General features: G+C 35.2%; 2 protein-coding genes across 8 annotated transcripts in view; one reads left to right on the top strand and one right to left on the bottom strand.

Annotated features, from left to right (window-relative positions):
* Positions 1–1,639: 1,639 nt before the first annotated feature.
* Gs2 (glutamine synthetase 2) lies at positions 1,640–9,680 on the top strand. Of its 2 annotated transcripts, none has more exons than XM_068285162.1 (5): positions 1,640–1,899; positions 4,829–5,001; positions 8,088–8,428; positions 8,499–8,690; positions 8,759–9,680. In XM_068285162.1, the coding sequence occupies exons 1-5, from the start codon at positions 1,889–1,891 to the stop codon at positions 9,149–9,151; spliced, it is 1,110 nt and encodes a 369-aa protein (XP_068141263.1). In that variant the 5' UTR covers positions 1,640–1,888; the 3' UTR covers positions 9,152–9,680. The 2 variants fall into 2 exon arrangements, with proteins under 2 accessions (XP_068141263.1, XP_068141262.1); XM_068285161.1 differs by lacking the exon at positions 1,640–1,899 and adding an exon at positions 4,510–4,669 and having other exon boundaries at positions 4,817–5,001.
* An 822-nt stretch (positions 9,681–10,502) lies between these two features.
* The window catches only part of Evi5 (ecotropic viral integration site 5), a 31,468-nt gene continuing 25,373 nt past the window's right edge, over positions 10,503–16,597 (bottom strand). For 3 of the 6 annotated variants that reach the window (XM_068285157.1, XM_068285160.1, XM_068285159.1), the window contains one exon: positions 10,503–15,932. In XM_068285157.1, coding sequence (XP_068141258.1) covers positions 15,795–15,932 — 138 coding nt within the window. In that variant the 3' untranslated portion in view covers positions 10,503–15,794. The remainder of the gene's footprint in view (positions 15,933–16,597) is intronic. The other 3 variants (XR_011031847.1, XR_011031848.1, XR_011031846.1) reach the window with 2 other exon arrangements.

Below are 16,597 nucleotides of genomic sequence, written 5' to 3'. Positions count from 1 at the left end.
GCGTATGCGTGATATTTGTCTAACCTTTGATTTGTCTTCTCAAAAGAATTCATTAAAATAAGTTAAATGCAATTAAGTAGTTATAAATATATTATGCTATATACCGAGTAAGGCGTAAGGATTTAGATGGATTGGCTTAGGAAAATCAATGAATGGATTTTCTTTCGAGTTGTTTTGTTTTCTTTTTTTGTCCATCCCAATATAGAAATAGGTCTATATATCACACCATTCGACCATTCAACGAGGGAGGTGCGATTGCGATTGCGTCTGCAAATTGAATAATGATCGAATGCTTACATTTTGACAACTGCGTTCCAGACTCGCAAATTTTCGTATATGTATATATTTAATGATAATGCAATATATTTTCTCATGCGTAACAGACGGATTTCCTTTTGTAGCGGAGTGATAATGAGATATGTATTTCATATACTCCATGTATGTACATATCGAAAAGATCAATTTAACCAGTTAGGAATCGTGTTAAAATTTATATTGACTTAACCTTTTTTTTTTTGGTAGCTTTTTCTCACTTATTAATTTGGACTTGATTTGGGTGACTGAACAGAAATGGCAAGGAAAAAACATAAATAGTGAAACATTTAGTTATCTTAAATAAATATCACTCATACGACATGTATACTTGGCAAGTGTCAAGATATTGCAAATTAACTTTTTAAAAGACAGAACAAATCTTCGAACCGGCTTGACTTGAAAATAAACGACTTTTCTTTTGATTTGTTTAGTTTCTGTTTTAAGTATGGCTATATAAGTCAAACGAAAGCCCTTTCATCGAGGTCAAAACCTTTTTTTCCTTAAAAAACACTTAACAATTTGTGATGTATCGCTCAGATCTGAATTTAAAACCAGAATTTTGGCAAACCAGACGCATTCCAGTCGTTTGATTGTAATTCAAACTGATTCAGTAAGGGGGCGGAGGTAGGTAATGAAGATTAGAGTATGAAATAAATCTATTTATAGAACTCGCCAGCCTAACAATAAATCCTCACTATGTAGTTAACATACATAAGATTTTGGCTATATAGCTTTTTTATGGGTTTTTTTTTTTGTTTAAACACGATTTACATAGAGTTTGCATGGCTGAGTTTGATTGCGGCTAGCTTATAGACTACTTTTATTCATTTTTTTTTTTGTTTGTGATTCAAAGAAAATAAGGTTTACTTTTTTATTTATGTTTTGGTATGCTCAACGGCGGCGTCAAAAGGGAAGAGATAGAGGCAGAGACACGGCGAGACGCCGCATTTTGAGACTTGAGACCTGAGACAAGGCAATTGGCTCAGATGAGACTTGTCCGACTGTCCACATAAAAATGTGAGAATATTGAAAAGGTAATTAGCACATTTTCGTGTTTGTTTGTTTGTTTTATATGCCATAAAAATAATCAAAAAATCGAGTCACACATCCACACACACACACACACAGTAATCTTTTAAGTCAAAAAGGAGAAAAAAAACTAAATATTGTTATACATGTATATACATACATATATAAAGCTACGACAGCCTATAAAAGCAGATCAATCGCAGCTGAATGTGCGCAGTCTTAAATATAGAATTGCCATTGTGTGCCCATACTCTATCAGTTCTCTTACTCTCGTGTCCAGTGTCCCCAGACCCTGATCCAGACCCAGACCGAGACCGAGACCCCCGCGAATCTTTCACTCGAACAACGACGACGTCGTGTGAGAAAATCAACCAGAAGCTAACAAAACTCTGAAGCATCCCATTCCAGTCATAAAAAACAAATTGATCTGTCAAGTGTCACGAAACAAACAATAGCAAAAAAAAAAAAGAAAAAGCCTAATTTGTTGATCGAAACGTGAGAGATAACAGTAACGAAAGAAACAAAAAGGAACTAGCCTAAGAAAATGCATTCATCGTAAGTTCATTAAGATAATATCAAGCAAACAAAATCATTCTCTTCACTAATTTAGTATTAAGCATTAAATTAACGCAAACAAGTGACTTTAATACACTGTGAGAGATAATTGGCAAAGACATACATAAGATGTTTACTCTGTCTCCTTGACAATTGTTTGTCTGTTTGGATGTTCTTTCCTTCTCCCATTTACTTCAGAAGTTCCACAGAAGTGGAAAGACTCTCTGTTAAAGGACACTCCGAAAGAAGAGAAGTTGTGAAGTTTGAAAAGTTGTGGATTTCATCCACCAAATCTAAATTTACCCATCCACAAATGGGAAAACCTTTTTACCATGGAAAAATATATGGCCCGGTTCGTTGCCAAATGAAACAGTTCTGTAATTGAAATTTCCGTTTAACCGATTCGACTAATCTTGGTCTAAACAAATTCTCTCGATCTCTAAGATCTATTTTGGTAGGAGAGTGTCTCTTTAAAGTATTTAGTTATATAGTTAGTCTTTTATATATTTAGCATGAAGGACCCAAAAGTTGAACAAATCACAGGACATATACATATATATGTCTTGACTTTTGGGTCCTATATATATATATATATAAACCAGTTACCTTCAGTAACGACTTAGACTAGCTTCACATTAAAAGGAAAAATATATAATTTAATAAAATTTCACAATTTTGCATTTTGCTTTTTGCTTTAACTACAATTCATTTGAAAACCACGATTTATTATGATAAAAAGTGCCAATTTCTCTCAGTGTATATGCGCAATGCTTTGAAACGTTTGCCAAATCCTTGTAAGTGCTTTATCTTTAAATGCTGATGAGCCGACAAATCGGACACATCGCATCTAAAATTTAGCAAGAATTTCAATTAAATTTACAATAATATAAACAAAAAGACCAGGCAACAAAGAAAAAGTGTGTAAGCAAGAGAGTGAGAGAGAGAGAGAGAGATTGAAAAAAAGTGAATTAAAAATAAACAAAACGGTCTTTAGTAGGAAGCGATTTTCAAATTTAACGGCGACTAACTACATCAGCCAGGCAGGAACGACGACGCGACGTTGACGTCGACGTCGACGAAAGTGATAGTGGCAGCGACGTCGACGCCAACGCCGACGCCGATGCCTTGCCGCTGCCCCTGAATAGTTGTCGCTAACTTCGACATACTAGCGTTGCTCTAATCGTTTGTTCTTGTGGTTGTTGTTGTTGTTGTTGTTGGAGAATTTGCAGCAAGAGCAGCTAGAACAAGGCGACACGGCGACAACAGCAACAAGAGCAACAGCGACAACAGCTGTTGCTGAATTTGTTTTTGTTTTTGGTTTGCCGATGCCGATGCCAATGCCGCCCACCCCTTTTAGAACAGAAAACGCTGCCGCGTCTATGCGACGCTGACTACGCACAGTGGAACCAAAATATAATGAAAGTAATATGTCCTTTCACATAAATTAGGATTAGAGAATTTGGAAAGCACCTCAAGGTCAAAAGAAGTAAAAATAAAATGTTGTAGGTCAAGCAAAATAATTTAAAATTTCAAAAAGACATTTCGATAATTTAACAACTTAATTGATTAACCTGCCATTTGTCGGATTCATTTGTATTTATAAAGTGATTAGACCAGGGACTGCAATCAATATATTGAAATATTAAATTAAATTATAATAATTATTATTAGTTTTCAAAAGATCATAAATGGAAATTGAAATTTATTATATTAGCCCTTTGATTCTGTTCATTTTATTTAGCTTTATCTCTTGAAATATTTATATATCATTAGATTTTTGCTTCTCATCTAAGAATATAAGACTTTAGACAAGTGAAGAAAACTCTATATAGGAGCATAGGTCAATATAGAAAACTCTATATTGACTTATAAGTAATTTAAAACTAAATAGTTTCTAAATTGCCTAAATAATAATATTTCAAATTTGGATCACAATTCGAAAATCAAAAGATATATAGATATTTCTATATAGGATAGGCCATATGACAGGGGGGAGAGAGTCCCGGGGGTGATTTGTGATGTTTTACTGACAATGAGTCGCAAATTTGAATATTTTGATCGGACCCTCGACCCGAAAATAGTTTCTAGACAGATACATATGTAAATATATTCTTCATAGCTAAAAGAGAAGCAAAGTCTGTGAGAAAGCAATTGAAATTTTGAAAATTACGAGCAGGTATATACATATAAGAAGTCATCTTATCAGTTGGAAAATTTTCCAATGAATTATTTTTGAGTTTTTCCGGATTAGAGAAAATTATCTCATATTTTGTTTTTTTTTGTAACTTATCAATTCACATGTAGCAGAGATAAAAGAAAAAGTGAGTTTTTTTTTCAAAGAGACAAAGACAGACATTTTCATTTGAGTTTTCCGGCCCAATGTGCGTCGCTGCTGCCGCTGCTGCTGCTGCTATTGAGACGTCGCCGTTTGCTGCTGTCGTCGGTTGCTTAGTTTGTTGTAAGTAGTATACTAGGCAGTAACAACAACAACAACAGCAGAAATAATAGCAACCACAGCAAACACAAAACAGCGAATATCATTTAGTATTTTGTGTGATTGTTGTTGTTGTTTTTGTTTTATTGTTTTTGTTTGTCGTTATAAATTGAGTTGGAATAACGCTTTCCAGCTTAGTCGTGTTCCAGTAACGCTTCCGCGAGCAACCTATATTAAAAAGGAAAAAATACACACTTTCCTACTAAATAATATAACCCAAAAGGGATCCAAAACCCACCCACCCACAAAGCATAGTATATAGAAACAACTGATCAGGTAGATATAGTTGATCCCGTTGATCAGTTTTTTTTTTTTCTGATTTTAATTCACTTTGTGGTTACTTTCTCGATCTCTCTCTCTCTCGCTCGCTCTCTTTGTGCGTTTGCCTTCGTGGTTTGGGGTTATTTTTTCTCAATATCTCAGTATGTCCGCTAGAATCCTGGAAGACTCGCCCAATGCGCGCATCAATAAGACCATCTTGGATCGGTATCTGGCATTGCCATTGCAGGAGAATGTCGTCCAGGCCACATACGTGTGGATCGATGGCACCGGCGAGGATCTACGCTGCAAGGATCGCACCCTAGATTTTATACCATCGAGTCCAAAGGGTAAGTACGCATCCCCAAGTCAAATTCATAAGAACATTTCTGTCCACATCCATGTCATGACCCGGCACAATGCCCGGCAAATGCCCCGCCTGCCCTCCATCTAATCTAATCTCGGCCGGGACGACAAGTGTGCCTGACAGTTGTGAGTGCTGCCCGGATTTATCAGGTGTGCTGGGTGGTTGGCCCGGCCAGACGGTCGTCACTCTTTTTTTTTTTTTTCGTTCTTTTTGTTGTTGGCCTTTTCGGTTTTTTATGGCCTGTCGCAAATTTCTGGCCAGTTTTAATAGTACATTTATTTTTTTTTGTTGTGAGGGGAGCTTTAAATACTCTTAATTAGACATTGCAAAGTTTTTAATTGATCAGACGGACGACAGACGAGGAATGACGATTGAATTGTACTTACTATATATGAAATATATGTATATAGATAGGCTTATAAAAGTATTTCTAGATTCTGGGAAAATATACATATGTATTTATAAAAAACGCGCGCCATTGGACGTGATGGTTCACGATCACATCAAGTGTGAGTGAGGCTATAAAAGCAAAACTTATTGTAGAATTCAAGCAATTAATTAACTGATAATTGATCGCCGACCGCTATGGCTTGAACAATTTTGTTTTATTTCGCTCATTTGGGTAATGGGTAATTCCGATTCCGATGGGGATTACCAGGCTTAAATGTTAGATAGATAGTCTTATATAGATAGAAGAAAAAGGGGAAATAAAAGTGATCTATGTAAATGTTAAGAGTTCATTCGATATTGTCATAATTCATCTAAGGATTCCTTCTTCAAATTTAAACCCCATAAACATCTGTTCATCCAACCATCAAGACCACAAAAGAAGTGAATGCTTTTGGCTACCAATGACCTTTGTTACCAAAATACTTTATGGCGTCTTATTTATATTCTTAATGTTTTTGACTGATAATGCCGTTTCGGTGAAATATGAAAGAGTTCTTGTGCTGCCTTTAGTATCATCATAATTGACTAATTGTAAGTTGTTTTTTTTTTTTGTTTAATGTGCAAGTGCAATTAGTTTACCATCCCGTGTTAGTTTCTATACATATATGGGCTTTATCGGGTCGTAAACTCGTGCCCCAGACAAACAGAAAACGAAAAAAAAAACCGCTATCAAGAACAAAAGCACAATGAAAGTCTCGGAAGCAAAATTCATTTGCTTGAATGTCGAGTCATTCTAAATTCAACACATTTTGGATGCACATTTTGTAATGAAATAAAATTGATATAACGTAAGACAGATAATGATTATGATGAGCCTAGCAAATTGAAATTACTTTCAAAAGGGCAAAGGATAATTGACCTGTTTATCAAACACCAAGCCACAAGGGCAGGAGCAGGGACAGTGACAAGGACAAAGCAAACAAGCCAATTAGACAGAATGTTTGATAATTTGTATTTGTATTCAAAGTACTTGAGAATTATTGATTAATTTTTGTGAGAATAGTTCTCCAAATCAGATCACACTCGGTCCTTGCCCCTCACCCCTCACCGCTCGCCCTAGCCTTCATGTGGAGAGCAATTAATCATTTGCTATGTGAGGAGGTTGACACAGTGACACGCTGTTTCTACAGCTGTTTATCAATTGGCAGCGGCACGCCCTAAACCCGTGCTACTCTTTTGTCGCCCGATCGAGAGTAGAATGTAAACTAGAGATATTTGTATGTATGTATGTACATATGTGCATGCATAGATAGAGATAGAGATAGAGACAGCAGATAGACAGAGAGAGAGTGTGAGATATCATCACACAGAATGTTGATGTAAACAAAAACGTTGGCCCAAGGTCATTAGAGACTTGCCTATACAACGCGTACATCCCCCCAACACTTGCCACACTCCTCTCCACCCCCATACCCCCCCTCTTTGGACTAGCTAGAAACAATAGAAATTTGCATAAGTGAAATATTTTCATTAGAACGATTACAACTAAATATGTATGCATTGAGTTACTACTGTAAACACATCAAAAAACAAATGAGTAAATATATCTATATATTTGGCTGTGACTGGGATGGGAAAAATCCAACTAATGATAAGTAATCAAATTTTGGAAAATCAAATGCAATGAAAACTATTTTTCAAGAGATTCACCGTATTTGTATTTGATATCATTACTTCCTCTTCCTTTCCTCTGTAAGTTTAGCTATTAACACCTGTGCCACGTGTCGTATGAGCTATATTTATTTTTCTTGCTACACACATTTGTCAAAAGAAGATTCGAAAACAAAACCAGTCTAATGTAGTTGGATAGATAGATTGCATGCGGCTACTGTCTCTGGATGGCAATTGAAGTGAAGTGGGTGGTGGGTGGGGTGGGCAGTAGGGGCGAATTAACTACTATATTTCCATTATAAATAATCAGAAAAGCAAACTGGTTCCCATTTGATATTATTGTCAATTGTCTGTTTGTTGTTTTGTGTAAACAGTCATAATCATAATGCAGCAAGGCAAAAGATTACAAAAACAACAACAATAAACAAAACAAAAATGTGAAATGTAATATGCACACAATAACAATAACAACAACAACAACGACAACACATATTATTTGTAATCAAGTTAATTTGGAGGTAGCAAAAGGGAGAAGAAGGCATTGCCACTGCCATTGCCATTTAGAATTCCCTTGCCCCTCAAGGGTTTCTCTAATCACATTTAAGAACTTGACCCAAATTTATTTATTTTTTAGTGAATCGGTTTGGGTTTGTTTACATTTGTTTGTTTTATTTTTTAACAACTTACCATTATCAGAAGAATTTTCTCTCCTCAAGGTCATTAGATTACATAGTGGTTCAATTTACATGGCGATACGAAGTAATGCTTGCTCGGGCTCGAGGGTGGGGGGTTGGACAACAGACACTCTAATCAATTGCCACCAATTATGATTAATAAACGAGTTCATACATTGATGATAATTCAAATAGATGATGAATCAAGATTGTCGCCTAGTGATTGTCTCATTTCATCTCGTCTCATCTTATCTCATCCGGTCGTGTGATTTTCATTTCATGCTTTCCAGTTCCCTCTCTAAAGATTGTTGTTGTATTTTCATTTGTTTTGTAGAATTGCCCGTTTGGAATTACGATGGCAGCTCTTGTTATCAGGCCGAGGGCTCAAATTCGGACACCTATCTATATCCAGTGGCCATCTACAAGGATCCCTTCCGCCGTGGCAATAACATTCTGGTCATGTGCGATACATACAAATTCGATGGCACTCCCACCGATACCAATAAGCGCAAGACCTGCCTGGAGGTAGCCAACAAGTGCATAGATGCCGAGCCCTGGTTTGGCATTGAGCAGGAGTATACGTTCCTTGATTTCGATGGCCATCCATTGGGTTGGCCCAAGAACGGTTATCCCGGACCACAGGGACCCTACTACTGCGGTGTTGGTGCCAATAAGGTAAGAGGACTCTGCTCGATTGATGACTATCAAACAGACGGTTCATTTGCCTTCCTCGGGATTCGTGTAGGTCTATGCCCGTGACATTGTGGATGCTCATTATCGTGCATGCTTGTATGCTGGCATCAAGGTGTCCGGCACTAATGCCGAAGTGATGCCAGCCCAATGGGAATTCCAAGTGGGTCCATGTGTGGGCATTTCCATTGGTGATGATCTATGGATGGCTCGTTTCCTGTTGCATCGCATCTCTGAAGAATTTGGCGTAAGTTTTCCCCTCATCTCTCTCAGCTAGATCATTGAGTGAAAATTATCCTTCTTTTTTGGTTATAGATTGTTGCCACCCTTGATCCCAAGCCCATGCCTGGCGATTGGAACGGCGCTGGTGCCCACACCAATGTCTCGACAAAGGCCATGCGTGAGGATGGCGGCATTCGTGACATCGAGAAGGCTGTGGCCAAGCTCTCCAAATGCCATGAGCGTCACATTCGTGCCTACGACCCCAAGCAGGGCCAGGACAATGCCCGTCGTCTAACTGGCAAGCATGAGACGAGCTCCATTAACGATTTTAGTGCCGGCGTGGCTAATCGTGGCTGCAGCATACGCATTCCACGTGGTGTTAACGATGACGGCAAGGGCTATTTCGAGGATCGTCGCCCCAGCTCAAATTGCGACCCGTATTCCGTGGTGGAGGCTATTCTGCGGACAATCTGCTTGGACGAGTAGACATCTCCCATCCCCCCGAAGCGATTCTCGTTCAGCCTTGTTTCACGCCCCTTGTTGTTTTGTTTAACTGTTTCACTGACCCCGGACCCCGTATAACCGTCTGCGCCTTCGAATCTAACCAGAAGGAGGGACGGCCTAATCTTAGGCTTTAGCTTTTAGGATATCAAACATTCAAGTTTACCTAACGTATTTTCCAGAGTTAAACTTTAGGCAGCTGCTCTTTATCATATGCGATTCTTCTATATGATCCCAAATATTTCCCATACACATATCGACATATATATTTATATATATATATTTTTTTTTGTTTTTTTTTACCCCCTGCTATGCTTATGCTGTTATTAGGTTTTAGGCAATAACAAATCCCAAGATCGATAGATTGATCCAACCCACCCATACTACGCATATCTAACTACTATATATACGCCCCCTGTCCCACCCCCCGCGCCCTTTCACGCCACGAAGAACACAAAAAACAAAAACAACTCAAAACAAAGAAAGCAAAAAGACCAAACTTCTAAGACCAAAATTTAACGAAACAAAAAAAAAAAGAGAGAAAGAACAAAGAAAAGGAAAGCCCATAATTGGTAATGATATTAATTAATTAATGTTAATTATAAACTACAAATGTATACATACATATACTCTTTAGTTAAGTAAATGCACAAAAAAAAATGTAACAACAATTTGTTAATTATTCTTTTTGGGTTTCATCCATGCGAATGGATGACTGGCAAAAGAAGAGGAAATTGGAATGTATCCTTCGTGATTCATTCAATGTCCTTTCGAAATTTCATATAGAAGAAATCCCAAACTAATTCAAATGTGTGTAAGTTTAAGTGAAGTGAAATTATCTTTCGTTTTGGCTTATAGTTTATTGCCACACTGGATTCCATTTAAACAAATACTTTAACAATTCAATTGGTTTTCTGCTTAATTTAGTATACCATGATGTTAAGTTATATAAACTTTAAAGAGGGCCAAGAAAGACTCTATTTAGATCTAAATCTTTCCGCAATTTACAATAAATTTCTGAAGATCCCTACGCAGGAATATGCAATGACATATATATGTGACACCTTAACACTGAAGAGCTGTAAACAGTAAGTTTGCCCAAGCTTTGAATATGGTGAAGATAGCTTAGATCCTTTTATCCTGTAGATAGAGCCACTTCCATCAAAAACTGCCACTAGACAAGGGATTGAGTGGTTAAAAGTCCTCGTTGGTCGAATGAGTTCAATGTTACTTTTACACTTGATAAAAGGGTATCCCAGTTCCTTGATGACAGAATGCCATCCTTTATTCCATGTCACCGAATTGCTGACACTCCCAACAAAGAATAGAAACCACATTTATTTTGACGATTTTATTTCGTTTTTATTAAAAGTTATAACTCGTTTTCGTTTCGCTTGTTTAAATTAAAACATTTGTGTGTGTGGTTTTCAGTTTGAGGAAATGGTTACTAATGTTTGCATTGGTTCACAAATTTCTCTTTAGTTATTTGTATATATATATATTTATGCAAATGTAAATTTAACACAATTTTCACTACAGTTATTGTATATGTTGTATATTATGTATAATTGGATCTCTCGTTTGCCATGCCATTTTAATGCACACAAAAAAAAAAAAAAAAATAAAATTAAAAATATTTCAAAGACAAGTTTCAAGTACAAGAATTTCTCAAATTTCTCTCAATTTCAATTTCTTTAATTATTTATTACTGGGATACATACATAATACATATGTATAGAGATATATAGAGATAGTTTTTGCTATTTTTGAGACAGAGTTAAAACAAAAGTTAACAATGAGATGACATAATTTCAATTCAAAGTTTAAATTCAAATTAGAAATGTTGTTTGTTCCTTTTTAAGATTAATGGAAGTTGATTTATTTGTATGTATTAATATGCTAATTACTGCAACTTGTAACTTGTATTATTCATAAGGAGGCGGGGCAATCAGCTAAGCAAAACTGACTACACTTGATTAAAAAAGAAAAGCAAAAAAAACGTTTGTAATTAATATGCAAGGCGAGTTACCCTGTAACCAAAAGTATATCTATCGGTTCAATCAGACAGACTTAAGGCTGAATGGACTCCACCAATTCGTACAATGGACATTACAGGGTATCTGCAGCAAGGTCATTGGCATTTGAAAGGCCATTTATAAACTGCAACATTTCTGACAACATTTATCAAATCGAAACACACAAAATAAAATAAAACAAAACATTGCTATTGAAATGTATTTAAATTGTTGACACATCTTGGCACATGGCAAGTTCAATAACTTGTGTATGAGTCAGTGTAGGGACCCAGACCGAGACACAGACAAAGATAGTGATAAAGATCGGTAAATGTTTGCACATTAATTCTCAAACGCGACTTCCATGTTGCGGCATTAACAGTCAATAGAGAGAGAGTTAATCATTTAACGCGTTTGGGGGCCCATTGAGAAGACCAAACGCTACAATGTCTACAGTCTAGACGTTGAACAAACGCTAAATTATAAATTGCGTCGAACTATTTCCGATCGGACACATGTGTGTATATACTTATATATGGGTCAGGTGCAGCAGTAATCGCTTGTCTGCTGATTCTTTCCCCCTAGGGTCTCTCCTATGGACATACATACATTTAACACTTTAGATATACATACATATACTACAGTGTTGGAAGAAATAATAGAAACGGCAACCTTTTTTTCTTTTGAAATCATTTTTTTCAGTGTTGGTGAAATTATTCGGCCTAAAAATCTCTGTTTAAGAATGTGGGATAGTAGTACTGTTATTTTCATTCCTTTTTATACCGATTTTCCCGAAACTTTTCCTTCTATACACTTTTTAGTAGAACTAACACGTGTTTCGGTTGGAAAAAATAATAGAAACGCTCAGTATTTTTCACGTCAAAAGCATTTTAGATCTCATAAAAGTTACTTTTTGGTTTTATTATAATATTCTACATCAAAGGTATTTAATATCCATTAAAATTGGTTGTGATTTCTGTTTTAATTTATTAACATTATATGCAGTATGGGTCGTGGCACGCACTCCTCAGAGGAATAAAAGGAAATCATAAAGAAACTTAAAAACTCTGGTCGTTCAATGGCAGAAATCGCAGAATTAATGAATTGCTAACAAAAAAAAAGTGTTTTCATCTATTCATTATAAATATAAACAAGAAAATCGAGGTCGAAAACGTACCACAACATCAAAATTTGACCAGGTTATCTTGCGAAAAGCGAAAAAAAAACCATTGCTTTCATCGTAAAAGCTCAAAAACAAGCTAGATGAGTAGAACTATCCGGACAAGATTGGTATCATTTGGGTTAAAGGCATATAGTGCTAAAAAAGTACCGTGCTTGAGCAAGCAAAATATAAAACGGAGAATAGATTTTGCTACTCAACATGTGCTTCGGGCCAATTGGAAAAAAGTGATATTGTCGGATGAAACAAAAGTTAATTTGTTTGGATCTAATGACAAGGTGTCTGTAAAACGGTCAAAAAACACTACTTATGATCCAAAACATACTGTGAAGACCGTTAAGCACGGATGTGGAAACATTATGCTTTGGGGACGCTTTTCTTTCTCAGGTGTCGGTCCGTAATTTTGGATTAAGGATAAAATGTGTGCCATCGACTACGTCAATATCCTTATCAATACTATGCTTCCTTATGCTGAAGAAGAAATGCCTTTGAAATGGGAATATCAGCAGGATAACGATCTCAAACACTCGTCCAAGCTGGCAAAAAAGTGGTTCAAAGACAACAAAGTTAATGTTTTGGAGTGGCCGTCTAAGTCCCCGGACTTAAACCCAATAGAACACCTTTGGGGAATATTAAAGGAGAGGATTGCTGGTTATAAACCAAAAATTAGTCAAGGTTTATGGGAAAAGGTCCAGGATGAATGGTATCTTATAGACCCAGCAATCTGTGCTGACTTAGTTGATTCCATGGGACGTCGTTGCCGCGAAGTATTGAAAAGTAAGGGTGAAACGACTAAAGAATATTAAAATAAAACCAAAAATTAACTTTTATGAGATCTAAAATGTTTTTGACGTGAAAAATACTGAGCGTTTCTATTATTTTTTCCAACCGAAACACGTAGTAGTTCTACTAAAAAGCGTATAGAAGGAAAAGTTTCGGGAAAATCGGTATAAAAAGGAATGAAAATAACAGTACTACTATCCCACAATCTTAAACAGAGATTTTCAGGCCGAATTATTTCACCAACACTGAAAAAAATGATTTCAAAAGAAAACATGGTTGCCGTTTCTATTATTTCTTCCAACACTGTATATATATAGATATCGTTAAAGTTGTGCGCCATTTAAATTGAATTACATATTGCTAAATTTGTTGTCAGAGAGATCTACGTGATTTGGTTAAAAAAAAAAAACACATTACGGAAGCAATAACCAGAGGAACTGAAGAGGGAATGTTGTAGGCAGGGACAATTGATATTAATGGGATATCTTTACTTGATGCTTGTTCAAAATATTCAAATGCAGCATTTACTTTTTTCTTTAACGAAATCAAACCAGATCTCTCTCTCTCTCTTTCTGTCTAAAGACAACAATCGGAACAGAGAAATCTAACAAAATGCTTAAAATATAACATACAATATATCAAATACATACATAGATCGATCATCATCATCATCATTAATACATATACTTAAATGGTATTATATAACACAATTATTATTTGTGACATTTCGCTTTTCTTTTCAATTGAATTTTCATCACTTGACTTAAAACTACAGACAGAGGTTTTCTTTTTCATTTTTCCGGTAATTCATTTAGGGGAAAACACAAGTCGTTAAAATGGTATAACAAAAATATATATACTTATACATATATAATATTTAAATCAACAAAAATCAGAAGAACTAAACGAAATTAAAAGAACATTTAAAGTAAAAGAAAGAAAATAATGTATTGCACTTGGAAAATGGGTTCAACCTGAATTACATTTCTCATTGTATTTTGTGTTTTTTTGAGTTTTACTTTTATCCATATTAGTTTGATTTTACAAGCTGCTAGAAACGATGTATATATGTATGTCCATATATCATACATATCTATATAAACATAGATATATACATAGATATGTATGCTTATTCACTAGCACTACAATTACATTGTGACGGGTTAGAAATATTTGAGAACTATTGATATATCTATATAGTCGAAAAAAAAAAATCGATCAAAATGTCGGAGATCGATTTAAATAATGCCACATAGTATTACCACAATTCCCGCATATAGATAAATAGTGTAAATATCATAATTTGTGTGAGTGAATTGGTAGGGAGGCAGGGATGGAGGGAGGTAGGTAGGGAGTTGGGCCTTGGAGGGTTGAGGGTATTGCTAAATACTTTTATATGGTTTTCTTATTTCTTGTATTATTATAATTATTACTTTTTTAATGTTTCTTATAGAGTTTGGCAACGCTTGTTTACTTGTCTTTCGCACTTTGTGTTTTGTCAGAGGGATGTCATTTTTATCTCTTCATTCGCTTGTGAAACTTAAAGTACTACGAGTTACAAAATACATATCAGAGTTGTACACACACACACACAACGTATATCAATATTTTCTATATATGACGGGGTATACATACATATCTTGTTAATATCAAAAGAACAGACGGAGTAAAATTATACGAGAACTGAAAGGCGTTTGTTGTAAACTAGTCCAAGCCGTTTATCTTGGCTCAGATGAATAGAAAACTATTTCGAGGGCTTTTTGAAATTCGCTCTCTCGCTCTCTCAGACAAAGGCTGAATCGGAGGCAATAATCTACAACAAAAATTGAATAATTGTATATTTAAAAAATGTTTAAAATCTCCTTTCATTTCTTAAATTTTTTGTTTAATTTGCTAATTTTGCATATTTAAAACTTACGTTAAAAAATTAATATTATAATTATCATAGTTAGTATTATTTATCTTTTTTTGTTTTTCTTTTGAGGGGGTTTTTGCATAAAATTCATCTTGTTGCCTACTCATACTACATATGTGTGTGTGTATATGAATGTATGTGTGTGTGTGTGTGGTTATATATAGATATATCTATATAGTGGTTAACATATTTTTTTTTTTTGCTTGTGATTATCTTTTCTATTTCTCTAACCAATGCAATTTTAATAAATAAATATGAGTGTGACTTCTCGGATTTTTCTCTTTTCTTCTAATTAATCTTCATTTGCTTAATATTAAAACAAAAAAACAAAAAAAAAAAACTAAGTTTAAATAATAATAAAATAATGGGAAACATTCAAGTTTAAGTAAAATTGTATTAAATTAATATTATACACAAATATATAATAATGTAAACTTTCCAAATTATTTCCTGTGCGCCAAAGCATCCAAAACTGGTTCAGATCAGATCGAAACATAATGCCTGCCTCTAATCTGCTTTGTCGCTGCCGATTTTTCCTATAGATCACAGGCATCTGATGCATTAATTTATGCCATGATACTACATATATATATTTATATATATTCTTGATTAGACATAATATACAAAAAGTAAACCTGTGTGCCTGTTGTTGCTGTTGTTGTTGCCGCCTGCCTGCCCTGCCTAGGCCTAGAGGTGCCGGACATAGGTTTGGGTAGGGAGCAGTTTGATTAGTAGTTATGTTGAGAGATCCGTACTCCCACGTCGTACCATATTGAGGTCACTGAAATCAATCTCGGTCGATTCGATTGATTGAATCGATGAACTTCGCAAACTGTTGGCCGGAAATCTACCGCGACTCTTCAGTGCCGTCAACTAGATTAGGGGAAATAGTTTTAGAAATTAGTATAACGATCCATAGATCGATTTATTCAGTCATCATGCTTATATTTTAAATAGAATGAGCAAGCAATAGACATACACATAGGATAGGATACAGATAGATAGTGACAGTTAGATAGTGTGATTAAGGCCTAAAACGTGCACTAAAAACAGTAAACATTTGTTATTTTTCTTCTTTTTTTTTCTTGTTTGTGTTTATTTCTACATAGTAGCAAGCAAGCGAAAGCTTAGCATCATCAATCGGCAATGAAAGTGACACCTGTCAATTAGTTTGATGTGAAAGAGATAAATCAATGAATGAAAAACAAAAATCAATAAGAAAAACTGGCATATAATTTTTTTTGTTTTTATTACTACATGCGTCACAGCATTTCATCCATGAATTCACAATGCACTGTACATTAAAAATGTTTAATTATCAATAACAATTTCATATTTAGACATAAAACTAAAAATTGATACGTTTAGAGCATAATCTAATGAGCAAGTAGTCATACTTAATATATGTATATAGAGATGACCTTTGCTTCTAGGCATAATCAATTTAATTAACCGTCCACACATGACAATTAGATTTTCTTAGAAAAAAGGCTGTAAACTTTTAAACTTATCCATCCAATGGCATTTCTATATAAATT

The sequence above is a fragment of the Drosophila tropicalis genome, unplaced genomic scaffold, assembly GCF_018151085.1.
Source record: "Drosophila tropicalis isolate 14030-0801.00 unplaced genomic scaffold, ASM1815108v1 contig_4, whole genome shotgun sequence".
NCBI lineage: Eukaryota > Metazoa > Arthropoda > Insecta > Diptera > Drosophilidae > Drosophila > Drosophila tropicalis.
The sequence above is the reverse complement of the archived record's forward strand: the minus strand, read 5'-3'. Positions and strand labels throughout refer to the sequence as shown.

Excerpts from the sequence above, each read along its gene's own strand:
- Gs2 (XM_068285162.1), top strand. Across the intron at positions 5,002-8,087 it reads TATACCATCGAGTCCAAAGG|AATTGCCCGTTTGGAATTAC; the intron begins GTAAGTACGCAT and ends TTTGTTTTGTAG. Across the intron at positions 8,429-8,498 it reads GCGGTGTTGGTGCCAATAAG|GTCTATGCCCGTGACATTGT; the intron begins GTAAGAGGACTC and ends GGATTCGTGTAG.